Here is a 22258-nt window from a genome sequence, read left to right as displayed (position 1 = left end):
AGAGGAGCCTGATGTGGGGCTCGATCCCATAACACCGGGATCACGCCCTGAGCTGAAGGCAGACGCTTAACCGCTGTGCCACCCAGGCGCCCCTACTAATTATTTCAAAGAACAAGCTTCTAGTTTCATTGATCTGTTCTATTCTTCTGGTTTCTCTTTCATTGATTTCTGATCTAGTCTTTATTATTATTTCTTCTCCTGCTTGGATTAGGCTTTATTTACTTTTCTTTCTCTGGTCGTTTAGTATAAGTTTAGGTAGTGTAACTGGGATTTTTCTAATTTTTTGAGAGCTTTGGATTGCTATGAACTTCCCTCTTATGACTGCCTTTGCAGTATCCCAGAGATTTTGAACAGATGTATTTTCATTCTCATTACTTTGCATGGATTGTTTAAGTTCGTCTTTAATTTCCTGGTTGAGCCCTTCATTCTTTAGCAGGGTGCCTTTTAACCTCCAAGTGTTTCAGTTCACTCTAAATGTCTTCTTGTGATTGTGTTCCAGTTTCAAAGCACTGTGGTCTGCAAATGTGCAGGGAATAATCTCAATCATTTGGTATTGGTTTAAACCTGATATGTGATCTATTCTGGAGAAAGTATCATGTGCACCCAAGAAGAATGAGTATTCTGTTGTTTTAAGATGGAATGTCCTGTATATATCTGTGAAGTCCATCTGGTCCAGTGTGTCATTCAAAGCCCTTGTTTCCTTGTTGATCTTCTGCTTAGATGATCTGTCCATTGTTTTGAGTAGGGTGTTGAAGTCCCCTACTATTAATGTATTATTATTAATGTGTTTCATTACTTTCATTATTAATTGGTTTATATAATTGGCTGTTCCCACATTGGGGGCATAGATATTTATAATTGTTAGATCTTGTTGGATAGACACTTTAAGTATGATATATGTCCCTCTACATCTCTTAGTACAGTCTTCAGTTTAAAATCTAATTTGTCTTATATGAGGATTTCTACCCCAGATTTATGTTGAGGTCCATTAGCATGATAAATCATTCTCCTTCCCCTCACTTACTGTCTGGAGGTGGCTTTAGGCCTAAAATGAGTCTCTTGTAGACAGCATACGGATGGCTCTTGCTTTTGTATCCAATCCGATACCCTGTGTCTTTTGGTTGGAACATTTAACCCATTTACATTCTAGTAACTATGGAAAGATATAAATTTATTGCCATATTATTACCCGTAAAGTCCCTGTTTCTGTAGAGTGTCTCTGTTTCTTTCTGGTCTATGTAATACTTGGGATCTTACTTCACTTACAGGATCGCCCTTAATATTTCTTGCAAGGTTGTCTTGGTGGTTGCATAGTCTTTCAGTTTCTGTCTGTCCTGGAAACTCTATCTCTCCTTCCATTCTGAATGACACTATTGCTGAGTAAAGTATTCTTGGCTGCATGTTCTTCTCATTTAATACCCTGAGTATATCTTGACAGCTCTTTCTGGACTGCCAGGTTTTTTTGGATAGGTCTGTTGTTATACTGATGTTCCTCCCTCTATATATAAGGAACTTCCTCTCCTGAGCAGCTCTCAGGATAGGTTCTTTTCCACTAACATTTGCAAGCTTCACTATTTTATTTTGGAATGTTGATCTATTTTTATTGATTTTGGGAGGGGTCCTCTCTGCCTCTTGGACATGAATGCTTGTTTCCTTCACCATGTTAGGGAAGTTCTCAGCTATGATTTCCTCAAATATACATTCTGGCCCTCTCTCCCTCCCCACCCTTTGGGGATCCCAATAATTGTGACAGTGGTCCATTTCATGGGATTAGTAATTGTTCTAAGCCTTTCTTCCTGGGATATTAGCTGTCTTTCTTGCTTTTCCTCAACTTCTTTCATTTCCATCAGCCTGTCTGTAGATCACTTATTCTTTCTTTTGCCCCATTTACCCTAGCTGTTAAAGCATCCAATTTAGATTGCATCTCATTTATAGCATTTTTAAGTTAAGACTGATTAGATCTCATTTCCTCCCTTAGAGATTCTCTACTGTCTTTTATGTTTTTTTCAAGCCTGGCTATTAACTTTACATTTGCTATCCTGATTTCTGTTTCTCATATCTTACTTACATCCATACTGATTAGCTCTGTACAGGGCAGAGAACATTGCCTTTGTTTCTTTCTTTTGTTGTGAATTCCTCCTTCTAGTCATTTTGCCCAGGGAAAGATAGGTGACCAACTGAGTGAAGTCCAAAATATTCTCCACCACCCCAGCAGAACACACCCTAGAAAAATCTGAAGTGGTTGGAAGCCAACACAGAAAAGCAAACAAAACCATAATGAAACAAAACAATAAAAGGGGTATTGAAGAGAGACTGTATTCTTGCAGGATAGACAAAGGAGGGTGATTCACTTGTTCTTGATTGAATTTTGGTCTCTGTGTTTAGAAGACACTACATCCCAAAAATGCAAAGAAAGCAAAACTTATAGATAGATATGCAATATATATAATAATTAATAAAATATAATGAAAATAGAATATATATTATATCACAACTGTATGTAAAATATAAAGCAATACATATAAAATATAAATATATACATAAGAAAGCAAAACACACATATATAATATAGTGAAAAAGGATTAAAATGAAGTATATATCTATAAAATGGAGATATGAAAAATGAAAATTAATAAGCTGCTTAACAACTTAATTTCATAAGATAAGAATTTGTTGAAACAGTAAAAAGTTAAAAATAAAAGCAATGGTCCATTTTAGAATGAATGATAAACGAGTCATGGGAAAATACCTGTAGCTTTATATACACAACCAATACCAAGGAAATACAGACAAGTGTAAGAACTTTTTATGAGCAACTATATGCCAACAAATTAGGCAATCTGGAAGAAATGGATGAATTCCTGGATATTTATTAACTACCAAGACTGAAACAGGAAGAATTAGAAAATGTGAACAGACCAAAAACCAGCAAGGAAATTGAAGCAGTAATCAAAAATTTCCCAACCAACAAAAGTCCTGGGCCAGACGGTTTCCCAGGGGAATTCTACAAATTATTTAAAAAATAAATAATACCTATTCTACTGAAGCTTTTTTCAAAAAATAGAAATGAAAGGAAAACATTGAAACTCATTCTATGAGGCCAGCATTTCCTTGATCCCAAAAGCAGACAAACACCCTATCAAAAAGAATTACAAACCAATATCCAAGATGATCATGGATGCCAAAATACTCACCAAGATCCTAGCCAATAGGATCCAACTGTACAGTAAAATGATTATTCACCAGGATGAGGTAGATTTTATTCCTGGGATACAAGGGTAGCTCAGCATTCACAAATCAAGCAACACGATAGAGCACATTTAAAAGAAATTCAAGAACCACATGATCTCAACTGAGGCAGAAAAATCATTTGACAGAATACAGAATACTTCATGATTAAAATTCTTCATAGTATGGGGATGGGAGAACATACCTCAATATCATAAAGGCCATCTGTGAAAAGACCACAGCAAATATCATTCTCAATGGGGAAATACAGAGAGCTTGTCTCTTAAGGTCAAGAACATGAAAGGGATGACCAGTCTCGCCACTATTTTTCCACATAGTACTAGAAGTCCTAGTCTCAGCAATCAGACAACAAAAAGAAAGGCATCCACATTGGCAATGAAGTCAAACTCTCTCTCTTCTCTGATAACATAATACTTTATGTGGAAAACCCAAAAGACTCCATCCTTTAATTATTGGAGCTCATACAGCATTCAGCAATGTGGCAGGATACAAAATTGATGCACAGAAATCAGATGCATTTCTTTTTTTTTATTTTAATGTTTTTCTTATTATATTATGTTAGTCACCATACAGTACATCCCTGGTTTCTGATGTAAAGTTCGATAATTCATTAGTTGCGTATCATTGAGAATGATATTCACATGAGGCTTTTCATAGATGGTTTTTATAAAATTGAGAAATACGTGCTCTATTCCTACACTCTGAAGGGTTTTAATCAGGAAAGGATGCTGTATTTTGTCAAATGCTTTTTCTGCATCTATTGAGAGGGTCATATGATTCTTGACTCTTTTCTTGTTGATATGATCTATCACACTGATCAATTTACATAAGTTGAACCACCCTTGCATCCCAGGGATGAATCCCACTTGGTCATGACGGATAGTCCTTTTAATGTACTGTTGGATCCTATTAGCTAGGATCTTGTTGAGAATTTTGGTGTCCATATTCATCAGAGATACTGGTCTATAATTCTCCTTTTTGATGGGGTCTTTGCCTGGTTTGGTAATCAAGGTAATACTGGCCTCAAAGAATGAGTTTGGTAGTTTTCCTTCTGTTTCTATTTTTTGAAACAGCTTCAGGAGAATAGGTATTATTTCTTCTTTGAATGTTTGGTAGAATTTCCCAGGGAATCTGTCAGGCCCTGGACTCTTGTTTTCTGGGAGGTTTTGATCACTGTTTCAATCTCTTCATAATTAATTATCTGCTTAAATAATCAATTGTCTTATATTAATTGATCAGATAATCATGAGCTTATTTCTGGGCTCTTGAAATCTACTTATCTATTTTGGGTGAGTACAGTACTGTTTGGATTACTACAGATTTGTAGAATATCTTGAAAGCTGGGATTCTGATAGGTCCAGTTTTCTTTTTTTTTTCTCTCAAATTGCTTTGTCTATCCCAGGTTTTTTGTGGTTCCATACAAATTTTGGAATTACTTATTCTAGTTCTTTGAAAAATTCTTTTGGAATTTGATAGGGATTGCATTAAAGCTGTATATTGCATTTGGTACTATTGCTATTTTCACAATATTTGTTCTTCTAATTCATAAACATGGAATGTCTTTTCATTTCTTTGTGTCATCTTCAATTTATTGTATTCATGCTTTATAGTTTTCAGAGTACAGGTCCTTTGTCTCCTTTGTAAAGTTTATTCCTGATTATTTTATACTTTTTGATAACATTGTAAATGGGATAGTTTTCTTCATTTCTCTTTCTTCTGTTTCATTATTAGTATATAGAAATGCAACACATTTTTATTGATATTGTATCTTGCAACTATACAGAATTCACTTATTAGTTTATTGATTGATTGAACCTTTAGGGTTTTTTTTTCTATGTATGATATCATGCCACCCGCAAATACTGAAAATTTGACTTCTTACCAATTTAGACATCAATTACTGATTTGGCTAGGACTTTCAGTGCTATGTTGAATGAACATGGTGAAAGTGGACATTTTCCTTTTCTTAGCTGCGGGTTTTCATATATGGCCTTTATTATGTTCAGATTGTTCCCTGTAAGCCTACTTACTTGAGGCTTTTTTTTTTTCTTTTTTAGAAAGACAGAGAGTGAGAGAAAGCATGAGCTGGGAGAGGGGATGAGATAGAGTAGGGGGAGAGAAAGAGGCTCCCTGACCAGTGTGGAGTCTGATATGGGACTCAGTCTCACGACCCTGAGATCATGACCTGTGCCAGAATCAAGTGTTAGATGCTTAGTGGACTGCATCACCTACGCTCCCCTACGTGAGGTTTTTATCATGAATGCATGTTGTACTTTCTCAGATGCTTTTTCTGCATCTGTTGAAATGATTGTATGGTTGTTATCCTTTATATTGTTGATGTGACCCACCATGTTGTTGATTTGCAAATATGAAATTACCTCTGGATCTTAGGAATAAATTTCACTTGATTGTGGTTATCATTTTTTATGTGTTGTTAGATTTGGTTTACCAATATTTTTTTGGTGATTTTTGCATCTTTGGTTATTGCAGATATTGGCCTGTAGTTGTTTATTTATTATTTTTGTAGTGTTTTTATTGGGTTTGGGTATCTATCATACAATTAATTTGGACCTTTTCTTCCTTTTGTAATTTCTGTACTATTTTGAGACATAGTGGTGCAACTATTCTTTAATTCACCTGAATTCACCTGTGAAATCATCTGTTCCTGGTGTTTTGTTTATTGGCAGATTTTGTTTTGTTTTGTTTTTCTTTTTCTTTTTTTAATCATTCAAATATTTATTAAACATATAATAATTAATGTGTCCTAAGACATAGTAAGATATAGAAGTTCATAGCATGCTGAGGAGAAAAACAATTGGACAGTAGGTTTATAGAGCATTGAAGTGACTAATCTTAGTGACTTAAAAATTCTATCCTTTTGTTATGTTCAGTTAGCAGCAGACAGCACCTCATTAGTTTTTGACGTAGTGTTCAGTGATTCATTAGTTACTTCACATGTTGTGATTAACACTGGTTGTTATATTGGTAGTTTTTTGATTCTAGATTCAATTTTGTTGCTGTTAACCAGTCTGTTAACTTTTTCTATCTTTTTTGGTTTTGGGAGTTTTTATCTCTAAGACTTATCCCTTTCTTTTATGTTATCCAATTTCATGGCATATGAAATATGCATTATGAAATTTCATAATATTCTCTAATGATCTTTTGCTTTCCTGGTGATGATTGTTGTTTCTCTTCTCTCATTCTGATTAGGTTTATTTGAGCTCTCTCTCTCTCTGTTTCTCTGTCTTTATGACCTCTCTTTTTCTTCTTTTAATGAGTCCAAATAAAGGTTATCACTTTTGTTGATCTTTTCATTAAAAAATGTCTTAGTTTCATTTATCTCCTCTATTGTTTTGTTTATTTCATTTTTAGACTTTATGTCATTTATTTCTGCTCTGATCTTTACTATTTCCTTCCTTCTTTTGCATTTAGGTTTTGTTTCTTGTTCTTTTTCTTGCTTCTTTAGGTGCAAGATCAGATTGTTTGAGATTTTTCTTGCTTCTTGAAGTTGGCCTATATTGCTATAAATTTCTGTTAGAACTTCTTTTTCTGCATTGCAAAGGTTTTTGGCCATTGTGTTTCATTTTTATTTGTTTCCATGTACTTTTTCATTCTTCTTTGATTTCATGTTTGACCCATTCTTGTTCAGTAGTGTGTTACTTAACCTCCATGTATTTGTGTTCCACCCAGATTTACTTCTTTTGGTTGATTTCTAGTTGAATAGTGTTGTACTCAGAAAAGATGCATGATATGACTTTAATCTTTTTGAATTTGTTGTGGCTTGTTTCATGGTCTAATATGTGATCTCTTCTGGAAAATGTTCTGTGTACCCTTGAAGAGAATATATATTCTGCTCTTTTAAGATGGAATGTTCTGAATATGTCCGTTAAATACATCTGACCAAGTGTGTCATTAAAAGCCATTGTTTCCTTGTTGATTTTCTGTTTAGATAATCTCTCCATTGGTATAAATGGGGTGTAAACTGGTATTTTTGTCAATTAGTTTATTTATGTTTGTTATTAAATGTATTTGTATTAGTTATGTATTTGAGTGTTCCTATGTTCAGTGCATAAACATTAACATTGTTATATCTTTTCTTTGGATTGTTCCTTTTATTATTGTATAGTATCTTTCTTTCTCTCTTATTACCATCTTCATTTTAAATTATATTAAATCTGATATAAGTATTGATACTCTGGCTTTTCTTTGGCACCAATTTCCATGATAAATATTTCTCCATCCCCTCACTTCAATCTGTATGTATATTTAGGTCTGAAATGAGAACCTCTTGTGGGCAGCATGTACATGAGTCTTTTTTTTTTTAATCCATTCTGTCATTTTGTGTTGTGATTGGAGAACTAAATCCATTTACAATCAAAGTAATTATTGACATATATTTTTTTTCTTATTTTGTGGTTGTTTGTGAGGAATTTCTCTGATTCTTCCTTGCCTTTCTCTCCTTCATGGTTTGCTGATTTTCCTTAATGATATATTCGGATTTCTTTCTCTTTATTATTTGCATATTAATTAATAATTTTTGATATATGGTTACCATATGTTTGTATAGAACCACTTCTGCATATAGCAGTCTATAGTAGGTTGATGACTTATTTATTTTGAACCCATTCTTTACCCCTCCCCTCATTTTAGGTATATGTTGTCATATTCCATATCCTTTAATTTTGTGAGTGCCTTAACTGATTTATTTTTGCAGAAATATTTTCATGGCTTTTGTGCTTCCTTATACATACTTTTACTTTTGTTCTTTCCTTTTCACTCAAAGAGTTCCCTTTACTATTTTTTGCAGGGTTGACATAGTGGTCTTGAATTTCTTTAGTGTTTTTGTTTTTCTTTTCTTTTGATCTTTTGCCTGGGAGACAATTTCTCTCTCCTTCTACTCCAAATGATAGCTTTTCTGGGTAGAGTATTCTCGGCTGCAGATTTTCCCTTTTCAGCACTTTTAACATATCATGCCACTCTCTTCTGGTTTGGAGTTTCTGTTGAAAACTCCCCTGCTAACCTTACAGGGTTTCCCTTGTATGTTACTGTTTTCATTTGTCTTGCTATTTTTTAAATCCATATATTTTGTAAATTTGATTACAATATGTCTTGATATGGATCTGCTTTTGTTGATTTTTATGGGCGTTTTCTTTGCCTCCTGCATCTGGGTATCTGTTTCTTTCCCCAGCTTATAGAAGTTCTCAGCTATATGGCTTCAAATGAATTTTCTGCCCTTTTACTCTTTCTTCTTCTTCTAGACTTCTATAATATGAATGTTATTACATTTGATAGAGTCACTGAATTCTCTGAGTCTATTCTCATTTTGCATAAGTATTTTCTCACTTTTGTTCACCTTGATTACATTACTCTGTCTTCTAAGTCATTAAGTCATCCTTCTCCTCCTCCAGACTGCTGCTTTTCATTCCATCATGCAAGTTTCTCATTGCATTTATTGAACCATGTTAATTCTTTATTTCTATATGAAGGTTCTCACTCATGTCTTCAACTCTTTTCTTAAGTCCACTCTTTATCCTTAAGGTCATTGCTTTAAATATTCCATCAGGTATGTTACTTATATTTATTTCACTTAGATCTCTTACCATGATTATGCCCAATTTCTTTTTGGATAAATTTCTCTGTCTTTTCATTTTGTCTTATTTTCTGTGGCTGTTTCTGTGTGTTAGGAAAGTCAGCTATATCTCCTGTCCTTGAGGATAATGATCTTATGAAGAAGAGGTTTTGCAGTCTCCTACAGTGAAATGTCTACTGTTCACCAGAATTTGGCACTTCATGGGTATCTTCTATGTGTGCTGAATGTGCCATACTATTGTCACTAAACCGTGTTTGCTTTCAGTCCTGTCATCTGCAATGACTTTTGTTGCCTGTTGTGGGCATGATTTCATCCCTGTGTTGTTAAATGGATAGTCTGTTGCCATTTGTGCTTGAGCTGGATCAGATCAGATGTTTTACAGAGCTGCAGTCAGATGGAACTGCAGAGTACTCTTCCTATGTTGTCCCTGATTGGCTCTTGTTGGTGGGTGGAGCCTGCAGTCAGATCAGATGTCTGTCCCTCGCCCATTGTTCAGGCTATCATCAAAATGATGTGTATGTTTAGTTCCCATCTCCCTAGGGAAAGAGTCACTTTGGTGTAGTGCTGGCCACTGTCAGGGCTGCTTGCACAATCTCTTGCTTGTGGTGTTTTTCTCTTTTACAAATCTGAATGAAAACCTTGTCATGTAGACCAATCTTAACTGTAGGTTTTCCCTTTCAGCACTTTGAATATATCACAGCACTCTCTGCTAGCCTGTAATATTTTGGCTGACACTTCAGCTGATATGTTCACAGGTTTTCCCTTATTGGTAACTTGTTTCTCTCTTGATGTGTTTATGATTCTCTCTTTAATTTTTGACATTCTATTTATTTTGTGTAATCATGTGGACCACCTTGCATTTCTCTTGTTTGCAAACTCTGTGCTCCTTGGACTTGGGTGTTTATTTCCTTCCCTAGGTTAGAGAAGTTTTCTTTTATTATTTGTTTAAATAAGTTTTCTACATCTGTTTCTCTTCTTCCTTTGGGTTCCCTATAATACAAAAGTTTGGAATGCTTGATGTTGTCCAACAAATCTCTTAACCTATCTTTATTTTTATTTTATTTTAAAAATTATTTATTTATTTATTTATTTTGAGAGAGAAAGAGAGAGCAGAATGAGTGAAAGAGAGAGAGAGCACATATGAGGGGGTAGAGGGAGACAAAGAAACAGCCCAGTCTGGGCTCAATCCCAGGACCCAGGGATCATGACCTGACCCAAAGGCAGCTGCTTAACTGACTGAACCACACAGATGCCTCTTATCCTCATTTTTAAAATTATTTTCTTTTTGCTATTCAACTTGTTTGCTTTCCATTAACCTGTCTTCCAGATTCCTGACAGGTTCTTCTGCATCCCTTAATCTACTGTTGATTCTTTCTATTGTGATTTTTATTCCCATTGTTGTATTCTACAACTCTGCTTCCTTTTTTAGGTTTTCCATATATTTAATGAAGTTTTCACTGATTTCTTCCACCCTTTTCTCCAGCCTGGTGAGGATCTTTGTGATCATTACTTTAAATTCTTCATTAGTCACATTTTTTTTTACCTCTGTTTCATTTACTTCTTTTCCTATTTTTTCCTTTTTTTTTTCTTTTCCACTGGTATGTATTATTCTTCTGTGTCCCAGTTTTGTTTTTCTGTATTTGATTGTCTGAGTTAGGAGAACAGCTCCATCTTCTAAACCTGAAGGAATGGTTTTGTGTGTGGTGTCCCCTNCCTCGATACTCAGCGCTGGAGATGTTCATTTGTAGAGATCCAGATGTATCTTCCTGCGTCTCAGGCTGATTCCGTGGATATTCCTGCTGGTCTGGTACCTATCCAGCTCAACTCAGGGGACCGGCTGAAAAAGGGGTCCCCTACTCCTCCGCCATCTTTAATCTCCTAATGTGGTTCAAATACTTTATTTTTGCTTTTGATTCTGTTGCTTGAAGAGACAGGCCTTGAAAAATATTGCTATGTCTCATGTCAGAAAAATAATTGCTGTTTTGTTGCTGTTGTTGTTGTTGTTTTTCCTCTTGATCTTTTATACTCAGGTCTCACATTTAGGTCTTTCATCCATTTTGAGTTTATTTTCTTTCTGTGGGGTGTTAGAATGTGGTCCAATTTTCTTTTGCATGTAACTGCCCACTTTATGCAGCACCAATTATTAAAAAGACTATTTTTCCCGTTGTATATTATTGCCTTTTTTGTCATAGACTAATTAACCATATAAGCATGGATTTATTCTTGAACTATTGTGATCTATTTTGTGATTGTATCATACTGCTTTGATTACTATAGCTTTGTATCTGTCCTGAAATCTGGGATTGTGACAACTCCAGCTATGTTCCTTCTCAAGTTTGTTTTGCTTATTCATTGTATTTTCTGGTTCTACACATACATGAGTATTACTTGTTTTAGTTCTGTGAAAAGTGCTATTGGTATTTTGATAGGGAATGGACTGAATCTGGTGACTGGTTGGTGCAGTATAAATATTTCAACATGATTAATTCTTCCAATCCATCAGCAAGGAGTATTTTTCCTATTGTTTGTGTTGTATTGTATTTCATAAATACATACATATATATGTGCACACATACATATTATATTACACAAACATATATAATGTATATAATTATATATGATGTGTATATGTATGCATATACATGTCTATATATGCATGCATATATGTGTGTATATATCATTGTATATATAATATATATTTGTATATATAATTTAATATAATATGTAGGTATATGTATACACATATACATATGTATATGTGTGTGTGTGTACATATGTATATATATATATATAACCTATCTAAATACAAAGGGTACGGTTTTGACTTCCTTGATTAAATTTATTCCTAGGTATTTTATTTTTTTTTATAATTGTAAATGGAATTGTTACTAATATCTCTTTCTGCTACTTTATTATTAGTATACACAAATGCTATCAATTACTGAACAGTATTATTTTATCCTGCAACTTTACTGAATTAATGTATTTCTTTGAATATTTTTTGGTGGTCTTTAGGGTCTTCTATGTATAGTATCATTCATCTGCAAATAGAGAAAGTTTTACGTTTATTGTACAAATATGGATTCCTCCTTTTCTTTTCTTTTTTTTTTTTAAACTTTTCAAAGTGCCAGCTCTTGGTTTCATTGATTATTTTTATGTTTTACTCTCTCTCAATTATTTCTGATCTGATATTTATTATTTCCTTCCTTCAACTCACCTTAGGCTTTATTTGTTCTTCTTATAATATCTTTAGGTGTAAAGTTAGATTTTTTATTTAAGCTTTTTCTTATTTATTGGTTTAGGCCTGTATCTCTACATATTTCCCTCTAAGAGTGGTCATTTTGGATCCGAAAGATTTTGGAGTGTTGTGTTTTCATTTTTATTTATCTGTTTTTGTTGTTGCCTTTTTTTCTATTTCTTCTTAAATTTCTTTGATGACTCATTGATAGCTTAGTATCATATTGTTTAGTATTTATATGTTTGTGTTTTTTCCAGGTTGTTGTTTTTTTTTTTTGGATTGATTTTTAGCTTTATACTGCGGTGGTTGGAGAAGATGCATGGTATGATTTCAATCTTTTTTTTATTTATTAAGGTTTGTTTTGTAAACTGATGTGTGATCAGTTCTGGAGAATGTCCCATGTGAATGTCAAAAATATATATTCTGATATTTTGGGTTCAGTTTGTATATACCCCCCCAATCTGGTGTAATGTGTCATTCAAAGACACTGTGTCCTTATTGTTTTTTTGCCTTGATGATCTATCCATTGATTTATGGTTGAAAATAAACTTACCTAAATTTTATTTTATTTATTTTTTATAATAATATTTTTTATTATATTATGTTAGTCACCATACAGTACCTCCTTGGTTTTTGATGTAAAGTTCGATGATTCATTAGTTGCCTATAACACACAGTGCACCATGCAATACGTGCCCTCCTTACTACCCATCACCAGCCTATCCCATTCCCCCACCCCCTCCCCTCTGAAGCTTTCAATTTGTTTCTCAGAGTCCATAGTCGCTAAATTTTAAAATTCATTTGTCTGGGAAACTCTATGTTTCCTTCAAATCTGAATGACAATTTTGCTGTAGTTTTAGAGGTACTTTTTTTCTCTTTTTAACACTTTCAATATATCATGCTACTTCTTTCTGCCCAGCAAAGTTTCTCTAAATAGATATGGCACATGGTCAGAATAGTCAAAGCTGCAGTGTGTGTAAACCAAGGTCTTCCAGGACTCTCAACACAGAGGATGGCATGGACTGGTGGTTGGATCTGAGATAGGGTATAGGTCAGAGGCCCCACTATGCTCCACACAGGGAGTCCTCTGGTAGGACTGCTAAAGTTAAAGTGGGCACAGGCCAAGGTGGTTTCTAAGCTCTCAACACAGAATGTTTCCTAGGAAGATACTTGAAACTAAATTGGTTCCAAGCCAGGGTGTTGGGGTCTCCACACTGAGGGTGCCCTAGTGGGCTAAAACTGAGTTGGGTGCAAACTGGAGTATCCTGGGATTTTTAGAGTTTTCAGTTCAGGTGATGTGCTGGCCAGGGGGCTCAAACAGTGGCTGGTACAGACAGAGGTATTCCAGGACACTCTATATGGAAGATACCCTCACAGGGAAGCTGGCTTCAAAGTGGATGGTAGCCTGGGGGTTTAAATATGCTCTGCAATAGAGGTGTCCTAGCAAGTCCCCTGAAACCAAAGTGACTCTGGTCTGGAGTGCTTAGTGTTGCTTTTCATTTGTGTCATCTTGGCACTAAGACTGGAGCTGTAGTGAGTGATAACCAGGAATTATCACTGGGTGCACCACTTTATGGCAAGCTTGTGGGGTGGCTGGGGCTGGTGAGGTACTAATTTGTAAAGAGGTAGTTTATAAAATAAAGAGTTAGTTTATAAAATGTTGGGTTTCTACACTGAGAGAAAAGGATTATCTGGTGAGTGTGTAAAGTATAATTTAAAAGGGAATAAACTGAGAGTAATATTAATGGAAAAAAAGAACAAGAAAAAAGAGGCATTGCTGGGAAGATAAGGAGAAAACTGAAACTGAATAAAGTCTTGGTTTCAGTTTTTTCCTTATCTTCCCAGCAAACTAATGAATCATCAAAGTTTACATCAAATCCAGGGATGTACTGTATGGTGACTAACATAATATAATAAAAAATATTATTATAAATAAGAATAAAGCTTTTTGGTTAAAATAATAAAAATAAAAAAGGAGATTTCATCTATATAGAGCTATGTAAACTTTATTAATATCTGAATGTATAAAAGCAGAGAAAAAGCATTGTCATAGTAAAGGTATAAGGATAGTTTAGCCTACTTCCATTAAGAGTTAAATAAGTAATAGGAAAATTAAAGGTTAGAGAGACAGCATTAAAAATTATAATAATTAAGGACGTCCAACTAATATATTTCCTGGGGGAGGAGAGAAAAATCAAAATTTTAAATAAAAGGCATCAAAATAAAAGAAAAGGAAGATAATTCATAAAATGAAAGAGTTGACTGTTAAAATGAAAGGATCCATTTTATTCTCAGAGCAGGAAGTTGTAAACAGAAACCATACAGGATGGTGCAATTTTCTGAAATCCATGAGCACAAGAAACATAGAGACTCCCTCAAGATCATTCAGAGAGAGAATAACCAAATATACATAAGCATAAAATTACTGTGAGTTTTAGTGCATGGGTCATCAATGTAGGTAAGGAAGTGGAAAGATAGGGAAGACACCCTCAAATCTAAAGTCAAATTTTAAATTTAAATTCTTTACAAAATTAAAATAGCAATAGTTATGAGGGTAGAATCCTTGAATATCTGTAAAATAGGTTGCTTTGTTGTTGTTTGTTGTTGTTGCTGTTATTTTGGCTGTCCAATATGAGATAAATTTTTTTCTGGTTATAGTATTTTAGGTTTAAAATTACTTTTCAATAATAGAGATAAAAATAATATCATTATCTGAAAAGGTCATTTGCTCAAGCATCTGAGATTAGGGTTTATAAAAAATAAAATAAGGTGCTGTTAAATTAAAGGAGAAATTTAGGCCTCATCATAAAAATATATTCATAAACAAATACCTCTTTCACCTCTACTACCTGCTTTTTCCAGGTCACCACAAAATCTCACTAGGGATGGTGACATACATTCAAGCTTTCAGTTCTTATTTCCAGTCAGCTTTCTCAACAGTCTACATTTGTCAGAGAGTGATCAAGTTTAAATGTCAGCTGATCATTTCACTCTTCTACTCAAAATCATCTGTGGTTTTCCTCTCATGCAGAGTAAAAATTAACAACTTCACATGAACTGCATTGTCCCCTGGTCCTACTGCCAAAAACTGGTTGTAGCCCATAGCCAGCATTCAATAAATAATGACTAAAACACTGAATGCTAAAGTTAATCATAGTCCTGTCCATAAATGTATAACCAACAAAGAATTAAAAACACAGTCTACTGATTACTTTAATTATTCAGAGAGATTTATTATTGGCTGTTAGCAATTAGGCAACCCAATGGATAAAAACATAACATTATATTCCCTTTGGAATAGAGCAGCTTGATAAATTATAACTCTTGGACAATGCTCAAGTGTGTAGGAAACCAGTTAGAGAAGTAAAATTGCCAAGATATTAAGGTCCCCTCTTTCTTCCTACTGTGGTATCAATAAAGCCAGTTTTGGAAATTATATGACTTTTCAGAGGATCAACACATGTAATCATGTTTTGAAATGCGATACTATAATATCCTTCTGCCCTTGTGATGGCAATACTCACTATAAGCAAGCTTAAGATGATGAGAGAGTGGGACTTTCATGTGCCACGTTTGAAGGTATACTATTAAATGATTTTTTGGAAGAAAAAATTATTTAGACTTAAAATATTTTAGATTTAATAATTCATTTTGGATTTGAGAAAAACAGGAGTTAAAATACTAATATGGACTCTGGGAAACAAACTGAGGGCTTCAGGGGGAGGGGCATAGGGGAATGGGATAGGCTGGTAATGGCTAGTAAGGAGGGCACGTATTGCATGGTGCACTGAGTGTTATACGCAACTAATGAATCATCGAACTTTACATCAGAAACCAGGGATGTACTGTACGGTGACTAACATAATAAAAATATTATTAAAAAATAAAAATAAAAGAAAATACTAATTTTGCAAATAATGAAAACTAAAAAAAATGTAAAGGGATAATTTTATTCTTTGCTGCACAAATTGATTTAACAATCCCAGGTTTCTCTGTGGTGAGTTTCAATGGGAGAAATACATATTTTTAAATTCTCTTAAATTTAAGATGTTCCATTTTTTAATAACTTTTAATAATTCTATCATATTATAATATTTTTATTAAGAGCATATATGATAATTATGAAGTGCATAGCTGTTAGTGATATATTTTGGCATTTAACAAAGTTTAAAGTATTAAATGTTAAATTAAATCACAATTAATAAGAGTGATGAATAAAGAAACTCAAGATGAAACCTAAAAAATAATAATAACACTAAGTGCTGAGGTGGAATATTATATCTCTATCCCCCAAAACATTAATCACATGTGTATGAGTTAGATAGAATCTTCAAGAACTCTTTAAGGCAATATTTCCCATTCATTTTATATCTGTCACATTAGAAGTGACAAACATATATAGATTTTTCTTACTCCATCACTCGAGCTTTTAGTAATATTATAAGATGAAGAATTCATGGTAATGAGGATATATATATTATATAATGTCTCTCTGTTTATATATATAGAGAGAGAAATCAATTTAATTTAATTATTACAAACATATATTTTACATAATTCAGAAGATTTTTACATTTTGGACTGAAATATACTCTAAAATGTATTGTGTTGTTTTCATTAAAATATCTGCGATTGTATTTTCTAATATATTAAAATTTTTTATATTACCATTTTTCCAAATCCAACAACCAGTATTTATTCAGGATCTTTTCATTGTCCATCAAAATGGAGAGAGGCTCTACTTAGGATAATTAGAATAAGAAGGTGTGGGAGAGAATATTGTATAGTACAATCTTAATATTTTATTAAATTTACATGAAGGTTGATGAATAAAATCTGTGCAAATAGAAGAAACTGCCATGTCAGTGTAAAAGAAAGCGACTGCCACACTCATTAGACTAAAAGTATTTGTATTTACTCCATCAGTGTGTTGACCCTTTTTCCTACCACAGATTTCATTTCCATTAATCTTATGGGAGGGAAAGAGGAAGACAAGGAAGGGGATTGGGTAGGGCTGGGCTTGAAGACTGTAATAGGTTGAAAGTACATGCATTGTAGGATTAGATGTATAAATATGATGAAAGAAGTAAAAGAAAAAAGCTGGTGGAGAAAATATTTTGTTTAACTCATAGTATAATGGGAAAAATCAGATGACAAGGGGAATAGTGAATAAATTGATGACTAAGAAGACAGTAATCTTGGTTCATATAATGTTGCATTTTTGATAGCCGCAGTAATCAGGACATGTATCATATGGAAGGATGCACATAAAACTATATAATTTTATGATAAATAATGTGAGTATTATGAATGAGAAAGAAGTTAGATTGATTTATATTTAATCTTTAAAAATTTTTAAATATAAGAACATCTTTAAACTGAGTGTTTTGCAGAGAGTAAGGAGGTTAAAGATTTCATAGATTGTAGAAGGTCTGTAATCATTTTTTTCCCTAAGAATTTTTTAATACTCAACTTCTTAAAGGTAGGCTGGAACAGGTTTTGTTGTTCATGGATATGATGAAGAGAACTTATGATTGAGAAACAATTAATAGTTGTCAGTTTGTCACTCTGAATTTACTGAGAGATATAGGAAGGATAGATTGTTGAGGTTTTGAAAAAGTCAGTTGAAATTTTCAACACTGCAGGGTTTTTCACAGGACATATGTGGACAACATAATAATGGCACATTTCCATGAATTGAAATTAAATGGTTCAGTAAAGCAATGTTATTCAAGTAATGATTGGTGATCAATATACTGAGTAGGAGCTAGATGAAAGTAATCTCTGTGTTTAATAGTTTGCATGACTGCCATATGTAGAAACCCATTTTAAGTTCAGTTCTGAAAAAATTGATAATGATGTTTTATTACTCTATTTTTATACAGATTATGCCTCCAATACTGACAAATCTCACAGTGTGACAGAATTTACCTTCATGGGATTTTCTACCGACAAAAATATATGCATTTTGCATTTAGTGCTCTTCTTTTTTATTTACTTCTGTGCTCTGATGGGCAACATCCTCATTATCGTGATCACAACTTTGGACCAGAATCTCCACACCCTCATGTACTACTTCTTGAATAATTTATCTTTTGGGGACCTCTGCCTAATTTCAGTCACCATTCCCAAATCCATTGCCAACTCCTTGTCTCACAGTAACTCCATCTCATTCACTGGCTGTGTTGCACAGTTCTTTCTGGTGGTTTTTTCAGCAACTACAGAACTACACCTCCTGACGGCAGTGTGCTTTGACCACTATGCTGCCATATGCCATCCACTGCACTATGAAATCATCATGAACAAAGACATGCGTGTTCAGTTGACAGCTGTATCTTGGCTGGGTGGGGGTCTGATTGCTCTGATGCACACAGTTGGTACCTTCTCCTTATCCTACTGTGGGTCTAACATAGTCCATCAGTTCTTTTGTGACATCCCCCTGTTATTGGCTATTTCTTGCTCAGAAAATTTAATGAGAGAAATTGTACCTATCCTCATTAGTGTGGTGTTGGATACCTGCTGTTTTATTTATATCCTTATTTCCTATGTGAATATCTTTGCCACTGTCAAGAAGATTCAATCAACAGAAGGTCAGTCAAAAGCCTACTGCACTTGCCTTCCACATTTGGTGGTAGTTGTATTATTTCTCTTCTCTGGCATCTTTACTTATCTGAAGCCAACTTCAGGGATTCCTTCCATTAGTGACCTTTTAATTTCTATATTCTACACAATGGTGCCTCCAACCTTCAATCCCATTATATACAGTCTAAAAAATAATGTCATGAAAACGTCACTGTGGAGTTTGCTAAAAAAAATATTCACCAAAAAGTAAAAGCTATTCCCCATTTTTTTGCATTTTCAATAATAAATACCATCTACAGTTTTACACACACTATTTCTTATTATTTTTGCTTTTAACTTTTTCTAGAACAATTACAGGTTTAAAAAAATTGAGAGGGAGTACAGAAATTTTCGATATAACCACTACATCCACAAATCCATAACCTTCCTGAGTAACAACAGAAATCACCAGAATCACATATTTTTAAATAATTTTTTTATTATGTTATGTTAGTCACCATACAGTATATCAGAAGTTTTTGATGTAATGTTCCATGATTCATTATTTGTGTATAACACCCATGCAATATGTGCTCCATGAAATATGTGACCTCCTTAATACCCATCACTGGCCTATCCCAATCCCCCACGCCCCTGTCCTCTGAAGCCCTCAGTTTGTCAAATATTTTAACAAAAATATACCTACATTGGAACCTCATGATTAATCCAAAGTCCATAGTTTACATTAGGGATGTTTTGCATCTGTGGGTTTGGACAAACACATAATGACATATATTCATCACTGTAATGTCTCACAGAGCATTTGTACTACCCCAAAACTCCACCATACCTGGGCCATTTTTGTTCCCTAACCCCTGTAAGACCAGGTATTCAATGCTCTTCTTATAGTCTCCATATTTTTTGGCTTTCCCAGAATGTCATGTAGTTGGAATCATACAATATACAATCTATTCAGACTGGCTTCTCTTATTTAGATACATTTGAAATTTCCTCCATGTAATAAGGTGGCTAGATAGCTCATTTCCTTTTATTTATTTATTTTTTAATTTTTTTATTATGTTATGTTAGTCACCATACAGTACATCCTTAGTTTTTGATGTAGTGTTCCATGATTCTTTGTTTGTATATAACACCCAGGGCACCATGAAATACGTGCCCTCTTTAATACCCATCACCAGCCTATCCCAATCCCCCAACCCCACCCCTCTGAAGCCCTCAGTTTCATTTCCTTTTATTTCTGTGTAATATCCCATTACCTTCCTGTACCACAATTATTTATCCACTCACCTACTAAAGAACATCTTGGTTCCCTCCAAATTTTGGCAACAATAAAGCTGCTATAAGCATCCTTGTGAAGTTTCCATTGGATAAATATAGAGGAGCATGGTAAAATTGTATTCAGTTTTTTAAATTTTTATTCTAGTATACTTAACATAAAGTATTATATTAGTTTCAATTGTACAATATAATGATTCAACATTTTCATACATCACCCTATGTTCATCACAACAAATGCATTCCTTAATCCCCATCACCTATTTCATCCATCTCCCCAATCACCTCCCCTCTGGTAAATATCGGTTTGTTCTCTATACTTGAGTATATTCCTTGTTTTTGTTTGTTTGTTTGTTTTGTTTTTTGTTTTTTTCCCATATTTTTTCTTTGCTTAATTGTTTGGTTTCCACATACTAGTGAAATCGTATGGTATTTATCTTTCTCAGACTGACTTATTTCACTTAGTATCATACTCTTTCTCCATCCATGTCTATGCAAATGGAAAGATTTCATTCTTTTTTATGCTGAATAATATTCTATTTTATACATATATACCCCTTATTATTTACCCATTCATCTACTGATGCTCATTTGAGCTGATTCTATATTTTGGGTATTTTAAATAATGTTGCAATAAACATAGGGGTGTATGTAACCCTTTCAATTTGTGTTTTTGTATTTTTTTTTGGTAAATCCTCCAAAAGTGCAATTACTAGGTCATATGGTGGTTCTATTTTTAATTTTTTGAGGAGCTTCTATACTGTTTTACCCAGTGGCTGCACCTATTTTTATTCCCACCAACAGTGTAAGAGGGTTCCATTAGCTCCACATCCTTGCCAACACCTGATGTTTCTTGTGTTGTTGATTTTAGCCATTCTGACAGATGTGAGGTGATATCTCATTGTGGTTTTGATTTGCATTTCCTTGATGATGAGTGATGTTGATGATCTTTTCATGTGTCTGTTGGCCAGCTGGAAGTCTTCTGAGAGAAATGTCTGTTCATGTTTTCTGCCCATTTTTAATTGGAATATTTTCCCCCCAGGTGTTGAATGATATGTTCTTTGTGTATTTTGTATACTAACCCATTATCAGATATGTTATTTGTAAATATCTTATCTCAACACACAGGCTGCCTTTTAGATTTCTTGATTGTCTCCTTCATTGTGCAGAATTTTTTTTTCCCATGCAGTTCCATAGTTTATTTTTGCTTATTTCCCTTGACTCAGGAGACAAACCTAGAAACATTTTGCTGTGGCAGATTCTAAGAGTCATTACTACCATTGCTTTCTTCTGGGACTTTTATGGTTTCATATCTCATATTTAGCTCTTTAACCCATTTTGAATTTATTTTTTGTTTATGGTGTAAGAAAGTGGTCCAGTTTAATTCTTCTGACAATAGCTGCTTAGTTTTCTCAATACTATTTGCTCATGAGGCTATCTTTTTCCCCCATTGAATATTTTTTCCTCCTTTGTCAACAATTAATTGACCATATACTTGTGAGTTTATTTCTGGATTTTCTATTCTGTTCTATTGAAGTATGTGCCTATTTTTGTGCTACTGCCATACTATTTTTATTTCTACAACTTTGTAATATGACTTGAAGTCTGGAACTGTAACACCTCCACTTGTCTTTCATTTTCAAAATTGTTTTGGCTATTCAAAGTCTTTTGTGATTCCGTATGAATTTTAAGATTCTTTGTTCTAGTTTGGAGAAAAATGCTGTCAGTGCTTTGATAGGGATTGCATTAAATGCATAGATTGTTTTGGGTAGTATAGATATTTTAACAATATTTAGTCTTCAAGTTCATAAGCAGGAAAATAAAAAGGATGCCCACTCTCACCATTATTATTCAACATTGTACTGGAAGTCCTTGTGACGGCAACCAGACAACAAAAAGGGATGAAAGGTATCCAAATTGGAAAAAAAGAAGTCAAACTGTCTCTCTTTGCAGATGACATGATATTCTATATGGAAAACCTAAAAGAATCCACCTAAATTACTAGAAGTTATAGAACAATACAGTAATGTGGCGGGATATAAAATCAATGCTCAGAAATCAGTCACATTTCTATACACGAACAATGAGACTGAAGAAAGAGAAATTATGGAATCCATTCTATTTACAATAGCACCAAAAATCATACGTTACCTCGGAATTAACAAGAGATGCAAAGGATCTATATTCTAGAAACTACAAATCATTCCTGAAAGACATTGAAGAAGACACAAAAAGATGGAAAAATATTCCACACTCATGGATTGGAAGAATTAACATAGTTAAAATGTCTATGCTACCCAGAGCAATCTACACTTTCAATGCCA

The 22258-nt window shown here is 33.9% G+C and overlaps 1 protein-coding gene across 1 annotated transcript; it reads left to right on the top strand.

Moving 5' to 3' along the window:
- The first annotated feature begins 14518 nt into the window (after window positions 1–14518).
- Window positions 14519–18909, top strand: LOC100480466 (olfactory receptor 14A16). Its single transcript, XM_011218296.2, has 2 exons — window positions 14519–14531; window positions 17963–18909. The coding sequence occupies exons 1-2, from the start codon at window positions 14519–14521 to the stop codon at window positions 18907–18909; spliced, it is 960 nt and encodes a 319-aa protein (XP_011216598.2).
- The last annotated feature ends 3349 nt before the right edge of the window (window positions 18910–22258 follow it).

Source organism: Ailuropoda melanoleuca, unplaced genomic scaffold, assembly GCF_002007445.2.
Source record: "Ailuropoda melanoleuca isolate Jingjing unplaced genomic scaffold, ASM200744v2 unplaced-scaffold2453, whole genome shotgun sequence".
NCBI classification, from domain to species: Eukaryota; Metazoa; Chordata; class Mammalia; order Carnivora; family Ursidae; genus Ailuropoda; species Ailuropoda melanoleuca.
Note: the sequence above shows the minus strand (reverse complement) of the source record. Positions and strands in the feature narration are given on the sequence as shown.